At 36.3% G+C, this 11,612-nt stretch overlaps 1 protein-coding gene across 1 annotated transcript; it reads left to right on the top strand.

Annotated features, from left to right (window-relative positions):
• The first annotated feature begins 1,683 nt into the window (after window positions 1–1,683).
• LOC101043894 (heat shock protein HSP 90-alpha-like) lies at window positions 1,684–2,162 on the top strand. Its single transcript, XM_074391551.1, has one exon. It carries the CDS (start codon window positions 1,699–1,701, stop codon window positions 2,068–2,070), a length of 372 nt encoding a protein of 123 aa, XP_074247652.1. The 5' UTR covers window positions 1,684–1,698; the 3' UTR covers window positions 2,071–2,162.
• Window positions 2,163–11,612: the final 9,450 nt, after the last annotated feature.

The following is an 11,612-nucleotide window of genomic DNA, read 5'->3' as shown; positions in this document are numbered from 1 at the left end:
CTCTCCTAGGCAATTGATGCTCTTTCCCATGTAAATATGTTATCTTCACATTAATATAGCTGAGTGGAGTCATTCAACTATAAATAAGGACAACTTTCCTTGTTAGATGATTTTGTTTTCTCTCCTGTAGACAGGTGAGCAGTTGATTTAAAAGTTTAACCTTTCCTCAACATGTACCTATTTCATATTTGCACCTGATTAAACATGTGTAATAGTGCAAACACAATAATGCTTTCCAGATCTCAATTCTGTTCATCGACGTAAATATCAGAGGCATTTGTTCTATACAGCGAGAAGAACTGAAACACAAGGATAGACAGTTGACTTTGTGGTTAGAGAGAAGGTTATAGGCATTGCTTACAAAATCAGAGTACCATGAGCCATTCAGAAAAGGGAGAACGATTCTCATAATGATAATGACCTTCAGTTTTATTATATCTTACATCCAAAGGGATCATAAATTGCCTAACAACTCCGTAACTACAAATGAATATGAGAATCATTTTGTATACAACTAAAATGTGTCAGCTGTCTCACAGAGCAGAAAAATTACTCAACAGTTTAGGGCCGGAACTGAACAAAAGCAGTTGAAAGCAAAAAGGACTGAGATAGGCATGAGGTAATTATACAATCTGGAAGTGGTCCATGCATCTAGGAGGGAGAGTGAAGTTTCCTCCAAGTGCTTAGGAAACTGAGAATTTAATATTACACACACACACACACACACACACACACACACACACACACACACACATTTATTCCTTCAGAATTGAGACTCAAAAATAAACCGAGAACATGAAAAATAATGAAGTCATCTTAAATGTATTGGATGATCCCATTTCAATCTGTAACTGTCTTTAATGTCTCAACTTACCTAAAGACATTCTGTGTCTATGAGAAGGAAAACCAGGCCAGGTGTGGTGGCTCACACCTGTAACCCAAGAACTTTGGGAGGCTGAGGCATGCAGATCACTTGAGGCAAGGAGTTCAAGACCAGACTGGCCAACATGGCAAAACCCCTTCTGTACTAAAAATATAAAAATTTTAGCTGGGTGTGGTGGTGCATGCCTGTAATCCCAGCTACTTGGGAGGCTGAGGCAGGAGAATCACTTGAACCTGGGAGGCAGAGGTTGCAGTAAGCTGAGATTGCACCACTGCACTCCAGCCTGGTTACAGAGAAAACTATGTCAAAAAAGGAAGGAAGGAAGGAAGGAAGGAAGGAAGGAAGGAAGGAAGGAAGGAAGGAAGGAAGGAAGGAAACCTGCACTGATTGGTAAATAGAAAACAAAGAACCAGTAACCAGCCACCATTCCTGCAACAATCTGGATACAGACAATGGATATCATTGTGATCTGCGTGCCTCGGCCTCCCAAAGTGCTGGGGTTACAGGCATGAGCCACCACACCTGGCCTGGTTTTCCTTCTAATAGGCACAGATTGAGCCCATTGATGAGTACTGTGTCCAACAACTGAAGGAATTTGAGGGGAAGACTTTAGTGTCAGTCACCAAAGAGGGCTTGGAACTTCCAGCGGATGAAGAAGAGAAAAAGAAACAGGAAGAGAAAAAAAAAAAAAAAACAAAGTTTGAGAACCTCTGCAAAATCACGAAAGACATATTGGAGAAAAAAAGTTGAAAAGGTGGTTGTGTCAAGCCGATCAGTGACGTCTCGTCACAAGCACATATGGCTGGACAGCAAACATGGAGAGGATCATGAAAGCTCAAGTCCTAAGAGACAACTCAACAATGGGTTACATGGCAGCAAAGAAACACCTGGAGATAAACCCTGACCATTCCATTATCGAGACCTTAAGGCAAAAGGCAGAGGCTGATAAGAACGACAAGTCTGTGAAGAATCTGGTCATCTTGCTTTATGAAACTGTGCTCCTGTCTTCCGGCTTCAGTCTGAAAGATCCCCAGACACCTGCTAACAGGATCTACTGGATGATCAAACTTGGTCTAGGTATTGATGAAGATGACCCTACTGCTGATGATACCAGTGCAGCTGTAACTGAAGAAATGCCACCCCTCGAAGGAGATGATGACACATCACGCATGGAAGAAGTAGACTAAGCTCCAGCTGAGGGATGACTTACCTGTTCAATACTCTACAGTTCCTCTAATAATATATTTTTAAGGATGTTTTTCTTTATTTTTGTTAACAATAGAAAGTCTGTATGGCATGACAACAACTACTTTAAGGGGAAGATAAAGATTTCTGTCGACTTCTAAGTGATTCTGTGATACTTTAGGCAGTAAAGCAGAGCTAGTAATGCTCTTTTAGTTTCACATTGGCTTACATGAACAGATCGAGGTAATCTGTGTTGTAAGATGTATGTAACATGTTAACTTGTTGGTCTAAAGTGTTTAGCTATCAAGCCGGATTCCTTAGTAGGCCAAATTTTGTTATCGAAGTGTTCCCAAGCTATACCTTGATGCTTAGAAGAAAAATATTTGTTATATCTTGTAGGATCTACTTTCTGAACTTTTCATCCCCTGTAGCTGCCAATTCTGCATGTACTAGTCCTCTAGAAGTAGGTTAAACTGAAGCAACTTGATGGAACTCTCTATAGGGCTTGTTTTCCAAAGAAAAGTATTGTTTGGAGGAGCAGTTATTAGCCTACTTAAGCATATCATAAGCTGTTCAAAAATAACTCAGAGCCAGTCTTGTGGATGGAAATGTAGTGCTCGAGTCACATTCTGCCTAAAGTTGTAACAAATACAGATGAGTTAAAAGAAAAAAAAATAGACACAGAATGTCTTTAGATAAGTTGAGACATTAAAGACAGTTACAGATTGAAATGGGACCATCCAATACATTTAAGATGACTTCATTTTTTTTTTCATGTTCTCAGTTTATTTTTGAGGCTCAATTCTGAAGGAATAAATGTGTGTGTATCTGTGTGTAAAGCACTGCTCTTCTGGAGGATGACAGAGTAAATTACCTCAGTCTGATCTATTAACATAATTTAGTTCATCCTTCCTACTATTTTCTCACAATAAACAAACAAACAGAAAAACCCAGATTATCATTTTTGCCATACAGGTCTACACATGGAGAGAGAATGCACTTGTTTTACGTTTCTCTTAAAATGCTAGCTTCAGTGAGAGATGTACGTTGTAAATGAACAATTTGACATGTTAGCATTGTCTTGGAATTTGGTTATTTTACATCTTCAGCCACTGAGCAACAGATCAACTTGCCATGCATTCATAAGCTCACAATTCTGCATCTCCATGGTTCAGATACAGCCCCTGAAAGATCACAAAATCACCTCTTAGGACATGTCTAATAAACAAGAAACATGTTGATGAAGCACGTATGTATTTATTTGTGCAGTCAAAACACCTTGCATGATACACTTAATAAGTGCTATTTTAGTGCTAGGCTCTGCAAGACTGAAGTTCACCTGCGCAAAAAGAGGTTGAAATTTGGGTAAGTGTATAAATTGTCTTTAGGCTGGAAAATTCCCTACGCTTTCTGATACAAACATTACATTCCATATTTTACGCACACATATAAACTCAGAGAAAATGCATAAATGTCAAGTGCCCACAAGTAATTCAATGGGGAAAAATAAAATGCATTGATTCACGTTGATGCGGATTTCTTAAGTAGCATTTTGCTCTGTAGATATACACTCAACACTGTCAATTGTGTAATAAGGACAATTGCTTCACATATCGTGAGGTACTGGTATGTAATTCCTTGCCTTTATCATTGCAACCTTTTCTACTAGCAGTCAAATTCTCTAATTTTCCCATACCAAACAGCAATCTCTAGACTTTAGTATCTCTCAGATACCTTTAAGTACCACCTTTCTCTATTTTCTATCCACAAACCATTGATATTTTCTCATAAGTATAGCATTTTTTATCATTACTGCTTTAAAATCATTTGTTTTTCCACCGTCATGGTTTGGTGCCTTTGTGGAAATAAACAGACCATACTTAGGTACGCGGGTCAATATCTAAACTATCTATGCAAATGCCATACTTTTATTGCTTACACTAATTTATTATTGTTATTTTAGAGATGAGGTCTTGCCATGTTGCCCAGGTTGCCCTCCAATCAAGTGATCCTCCCGCCTCAGTCTCCTCAGAAGCTGAGACTACAGGCACATGCCACCACACCCAGCTTATTTCCTCTAATGTTAAAGGAAGTCATAAAATTAAGTAAAATCTTCTAACTTTGCTCTTTTAAAACTTGTCTTAACTGTTCTAGATCCTCCCTCCCCTAAAAAAGGCCTGCTTTTAAAAAAATAACCTGACTTTTGTTTGGATTAAGCTGAAAGTACAGATCCATTTTAAGAAATTGGAAATTATTACCCTACTATGTCTTTCAGTTTATAAACATGTGACTCATCTGTGTTTATTCAGGGTTTTTTTATATCCTTCCATTAAGGTTATGCAGTTTTCTTAATATAGAGATTTGCACATTTGTATTAGATTTATTCCCAAGAATTTTGTGGATTTTAGTCTTGCAATCAATTGTTTTTCATTTTGATTTTCTACTTGTGTATCTGCATAATGGTGATCTACCAGGAGGAATAATTTTAAATTCTTTTTTGTTATACAGTCCCTTTATTGCCTATAGGAAGGTTACCTGTTGTACTAATTTGCAGAGAGCTTTTACTATGAACATAGGTAGACGTTTGTTAAACACTTTCTCTTTTACATCTGAGATGACTGTACATTTTCTCTTCAATTATTAAAGTATGTGAGATGTAAATTCCTAGTGAGCTCCAAGATCTTTACCCTACGGTGTTTCTGTTAAAATTTCACCATGGCCATGTAAGTCGATAGCTTATCTTTAAGGTGCAGTCACCCCTGGCCCACCAGACACAAATGCATATCTGATTGTTCCCCTGCCTCATTTTGTCTATATTACCTTAGTGGGAAGGCAGATTCCCTGCATTTTTTTTGCTCTGTCTCGTTTGTCTATGTCATCTTATGTAAAAAAAAAGAAACAAAAAATGGATATTCACTGAGCCAGACAAAAGCATGAGTAACTATTTTTCCCTACCCACCTCTTATGTGAAAATTGTGTACTTCTTAATAACCTACCCTTTACCCTTTAAATTTGGAGCCCTCAAAGTCATCTTCAGAGAAAGGCATACACTTGTCCCCTGGGCATGCGTCCTTAACTTTGGCAAATAAACGTCCTAAAATGATTGAGACTTGTCCTGCCATTTTTCTTGATTGACAGTAGTAATGGACATAGGAAATGTTTGTCAGAACCTCCAGTTAAAAAGACGGAAGTGGTTGTCATGACTATACCCCTGAAAATGCCAAATCCATCCTTTATTGATGTGAACAAATTAAATTTAGTTTACACACATGATTTTTAAAAACTGTGAAGGTTTTGAGTCACCCACAAGTTGTTTTTGCACGTTTTTCCAGTTCAGCCTCTCATCAGGCCTGGCATCACTCTTTACTATCAAAACAGAATGCTTCTGTTTGTAAATTTCTCCATTAGAAAAAGGAGAAATATAATGAGTATGATTGTTTCTTCCGGTTTCAGAAATCTACGATTGCTATCACTGCATCTTATTCATCGTGTCTCTTTGAATCATTCTCTTTGCATATGATTCTCCTTGAATTCCTGCATCTCACTCCAGTAAAAAAAGTGATAGAATATACAGAATATAAGAACTTAAGAATTGCTTTTTGGAATTTAAGGAGGAATCTGATTTAATGTGTTAATGTGGTTTGTCTAAGTCATATGTCCCACGATTAAACAACAACAACAAAAAACTTTAATATATCTGTTCAAATTTTAGCTTTTGTATAGGTTGAGATTTTTCACAACTGCAGGTCATTTTTTCCCTTACAAGTACAGGACTATATTTGATGCAACCTTGCTAAAAAGAAAGTAAAAATGTGTTAAAAGAATAAAATAAAGACATGTAAATGTATGCCCTGCCTGAAGAAGAGAGAACTTGCAATATCACTACCGATCAGGGAAATGCAAATCAAAACCACAATGTGATGCTACCTCATTCCTGCAAGAATGGCCATAATAAAAAAAAAATAAAAAAATAATAGATGTTGGCGGGGATGTGGTGAAAAGAGAACACTTTTACAGTTGGTAGGAATGTAAGCCACTACAATCGCTGTGGAAAACTGTGCGGAGTTTCCTTAAATCACTAAAAGTAGATCTACCATTTAATCCAGCAATCCCACTCCTGGGTATCTATCCAGGGAAAAGAAGTCATTGTATGGATAGGATACTTGCACACACATGTTTATGGCAGCACAATTTGCAATTGCAAAATATGGAACCAGACCTAATGTCCATCAATCACCAAGTAGATAAAGAAAATGCTATGTGTATATATATATACACTTTTACTGTAAAAAGTATACAACTGTAAAAGTATATATATATACTTTTTACTTTTTTACATATTTTCCATAGTATGTATATGCACACATATACATACTATGGAATACTACACAGCCACAAAAAGGAATGAAATATGGCATTTGCAGTAACCTGGATGGAACTGGAGACCATTTTTCTAAGTGAAGTAACTCAGGAATGGAAAATCAAACATGTATGTTCTCACTCATAATTTGGAGCCGATCTATGAGGATGCAAAGGCATAAGAATGAAGTTATGGACTTTGGGGTCTCGGGAGAAAGGGTGGGATGAGGTGAGGGATAGAAGAATATACATCAGGTAACAGCATACACTACGCAGGTGATGATGGGTGCACCAAAATCTCAGAAATCACTGCTAAAGAACTTATTTATGCAACCAAACACCACCTGTTCCCCAAAAACCTGTGGAAATAAAAATAAAAATAATAAAAAAAAGAGATCTTGGATTGACTTTGGTTATTTGCATTGGCAGAATAGAGAAAACGATTTGGAAGCAGGAGTTTCTCCAGAGAATCAATTTATTTTTATATTTTTTAAAAGGCGATTTTGTGATTCCAATATACATATATCTACATGCGTATATGTGTACACGGATGTATACATAAACACACATTTATACGTGTACATAAGCATGTATGCATAAGTCTTTTTCCCTCTAAGTGGACCCCAAAAATATTATTCCACATAGATACTATGTTCTCTTTAATTATGAATTAAATTTTTACGGTACAAAAAATAACATGGGATAATATAAATGCTATTGTCACATTGGCCACACACACACACACACACAAAAAGCACACAAGTTGCTGTGGGAGTGATTATCTGCCGCAAAAGTAGCATTACCAATGCCCAGAAGGTGAACTATGTTGAAATGGTGCTTTTCTAATGTTACTGCTAACTGGGTCATTTTCTTCTTACAATTAAGAACTATTCTAACTGTGATATATTCGTTGAAAATAATTGCTAATAATGCTAATTCAAACAACAATGGAATTCATATGACTGGAAAGAATCCTTGACTCTTGTACTGAATTAAGACAAATGAGTAAACCAAGCTTCCTTCTTTGAAAATTTTCATAGCCTGTGATTGTACTTAGATCCGTTCAACTGAAAGTCTCTAAGTTCTGCAATAAAAACCTCAACTTAGCAGACATAATGAGAGTAAAAGGGAGCAATTAAAGTTACTTAATAGGGAGAAGAGCTTCAAGGAAGAACAGAAATTAAGGGCCATCATTTACAATTGGTTTTAGATTGAGAGGGCAGGGATTTGTTTGCTGAGCAGACTGTGTGGCTAAGTAGTCATGCTTGATATATTGCAGACGTCAAGAGATGTTTGAGATATTGAATAAGCTGTTTAAGCATCAGCCATGTAAAGTTCTTTAAAGAGGCAATGAAGTAATTATTTCTGGAGTCTGATTCTCTTATCTCCCAATTTAGTGATGGCATGAGTATTAGAAAGACACATGACTTCTTCTGAGACATGGTCATTATACGATTCACAGTCTTGTGGCATTGTCCCTGTGCCATGGCACTAATATTTTTTTCATTATTTCAATAATTTTGGGAAAACAGGTGGTGTTTGGTTATGTGGATAACTTCTTGAGCAGTGATTTCTGAGATTTCGGTGCGCCCATAAACCAAACAGTGTACACTGAACCCATTGTGTAGTTTTTTATCCCTCACCCCCACCAACCCTTCCTCCTGAGTCCCCAGAGTTCATTGCGTCATTCTCTTTTTTCTTTTCTTTTTTTTTTTTTTTTTTAGTAGGGGGGAACGGAGTCTTGCTCTGTTGCCCAGGCTGGAGTGCAATGGCACGATCTCAACTCACTGCAACCTCTGCCTCCTGGGTTCAAGCGATTCTCCTGTCTCAGCCTCATGAGTAGCTGGGATTACAGGCATTTGCCACCATGCCTGGCTTATTTTTGTGTTTTTTAATAGAGACGGGCTTTTACCTTGTTGGTCAGCCTGGTCTCAAACTCCTGACCTTGAGTAATCCACCCGCCTTGGCCTTCCATTGTGTCATTCTCATAGCTTAGCTCCCACTTGTGAGAACATATGGTATTTGGTTTTCCATTCCTGAGTTACTTCACTTAGAATAATGGTCTCCAGTTCCATCCAGGTTGCTACAAATGCCATATTTTATTCCTTTTTATGGCTGAGTAGTATTCCATGGTGTGTGTGTGTGTGTGTGTGTGTGTGTGTGTATGTGTTTGTGTGTGTGTGTATCACATTTTCTTTATCTATTATATATGATTGTATATTAGCAAAAATAATTGCTAATAATGCTAGTTCAAACAACAATGGAATTCATGTGACTGGAAACAATCCTTGACTTCTACTGAATTAAGACAAATGAGTAAATCAAGCTTCCTGTTCTGAACAATTTTCACAGCCTGTGATTGTGAGGGGAAAAAAAAAAAAATATATATATATATATATATATATATATATATATATATACCAAATTTTCTTTCTATGATGGGCATTTGGGTTGGTTTTATATGTTTGCTATTGTGAATTGTGCTGCTGTAATCATACACGTGCAAGTGTCTTTTTTATATAATGACTTCTTTTCCTCTGGGTAGATACCCAGTAGTGAGATTGCTGAATCAAATGGTAGTTCTCCTTTTAGTTCTTTAAGGAATCTCTATACTGTTTTCCATAGTGGTTGTACTGTTTTACATTCCCACCAGCAGTTTAAAAGTGCACTGATTTGATTATATATTTATGGCCTGAAGATATCAGACATCTGAGCCAATTCCCAGGTGATAGGCAGTTTAGAAGATTCCCCAACCTCCTCCACTAAATAGGAGTAGAAAACAGGAAAGGGTAAATCTAAACAGACATGCTATTTTAAATGAATGCCAGGCCAGCAGGGCAAAAGTGGGGCATGTAAGAAGTTGAATTCTCTCATCTGTATTCGCTTTTCACTAGCCCCATCCCTTTTAGTTATAGGGTCATACTCTCAAATTCCCATTTGTAAATGACAATTGACTTGCTCATGACCTTATTCTAATGCAGAACCTTCGATTCTCTTTTGCACAATATGTCACATAATAATGAATGCAAACTCTTAAATTATTCTTGTAAATATTTAAAAATTGGACACATCCTAGTAATGATGTTCTATTCTGATAGGATTTTTTAAAATGAACTTCTATCTAACTCTCATTTGTATTCACTCTCCAACATTCTCTTTAACCTGGTCAGAGTTAAGTTCCTAAACACTCGGCTCTTTACACATCTCCAATATCCACAAAGAAGACAAATTTCAGTGGAAATGTTTTCAAATGTTTTTGATAAGGATCACATTACTGTATTAAAAATAATAGTTGTTCAAGCAGGAATATTTGACTAGGTCCTGTAAGCAGGGGGAAAAAACTGTGTATGTAATTAAGTATTTTATTTTCTCCTTAAAAGCAAAAATAACTCAAATAATAATTATATCATTTGAAGATATCAGACAAAGGAATAAAGGCACAGAAAAAAAGAGCAGATATAACAAAGTAAGTAAACCTTTGAATTTGCTTTTGTTTTTAACAGCTATATTGGAAAGAAACATCACAAATATAGATGTTTGGATAGTGAATTAAAGTACAAAATTAAAAGGAACATGTGCTAACCAAGGTCACAGAGTGTTCAGTGGAATTTCTTCACATTTTTCATTTTCTCATGTTGTGGCAACTTTGCTGAACTCAGAAAACACTATAGGTAGAACCTAGCCTATCTTCGAAGTGCTCTGAGATTTAATAAATTTCTCTTATTTCTGCATGGAGATATATCACAACGAGTTTTACTGTGAAGAATGATGATTGCTATAAAATGAAATGAAGGTAAGAGCCACTTGCCCATGATTCTACAAATCTCAATTTATAAAGTGTTATAATACTTAGTGGAAAGAAGAGATTAACATTATCTAATTAGGTATATTTAACAAAGAAAAGAAAACCAATAAGCAACTTAAGTAATCAAGGTTAAAATGGTATCAATGATAATTACCTTTATCTTATGACTATACATTGTACATATCAAAATATGTACCCCGTGGATATGTACAATTATTTGTTAATAAAAAATAAAATATTGAAAAACACATTGTAACAATGAGATGTCCCGAGAAGGACAAAATAAGACCCCTGTGGTAACATCACCAAAAATTGTTAACATTAAGGGGATCGCTTGCAACCAATGGAAGTGAAAATATTTAAAACATGCATGCCTCTACTAAAATCGAAAATGAAAAGCACATACCATAACTGTCTGCAATTTTGGTTCTAGGTATATAACCTAAATACAGTCTCACTCATGGTGCACCAAGTGGGTAAATAAGATGATGTTCATTCATGACAATTGTGTTGATATGTTAGAAAGAGTAAAAGCGATTTTCACCCAGAGCAGAATGTGCAATGCAATGGAATAAAATCCAGCAGTTAAAATAATGGACAATATATATTATAATAACACTGATAGATGGAAAACACAGTGAGCAAAAAGTTACAAAACAGCCCCATACCCATAGTATATAACTTATATAAAGTTTATAAGCTCTGCATCATTTGGGGATATACAACTTTATTATAAAACTGTAACATTTGAATGGGAAGAATCCACAACAAATCTATGTTGTTGGTTGTTCTTTAGGAAGGGGTTAGATTGCAATGCTGTGCAGAAGGCTTGGAAACTAGAAAAGACATGGAATCGATAATTGATATTCTGTATATTTTGTAAGTCTGAAAAAATTATCTGCAGCATTATCACTAATTAGTTGTTCATATGTTTACAGTGCTGATATAGACACGCATATAGTTACCCTATAATTAGCTCATTGTCTGAAGATACTTTGAAAGTACAATAAAAAATATTCGTGTTTTCACATCTACATGATCTGTTCAGAAAGGTGAAGCAGCTATGGTGTGGATGTGTTCTTTCTTCATGCTAGGCTCTTTGTGACACGCTTTGCATGCATGTTTCCTTTTAATTGCCATGGTCACTCTTGGAAGTGTGCACTATTTCTGTATGTAGCCCAAGCCATAGAAAGTTCACTTAAGTATCAGATTGTTAGAGTGGAGTCAGAATTTGGAGACCAGTGCCTCTACTCCTCCCAGCTGCACTACACTGACATTGCTTTTCAGAACTCTGAAGTCTTTCTTTTCAGTAGGTTGTTTGAAGGATTCCCACCAAAAGAAAACAAAAACAAAAACTAGGAGCAATATAGAAGCAACCAC

The sequence above is a fragment of the Saimiri boliviensis genome, chromosome X, assembly GCF_048565385.1.
Source record: "Saimiri boliviensis isolate mSaiBol1 chromosome X, mSaiBol1.pri, whole genome shotgun sequence".
NCBI lineage: Eukaryota > Metazoa > Chordata > Mammalia > Primates > Cebidae > Saimiri > Saimiri boliviensis.
This window is presented reverse-complemented; position numbering and strand designations above follow the sequence as displayed.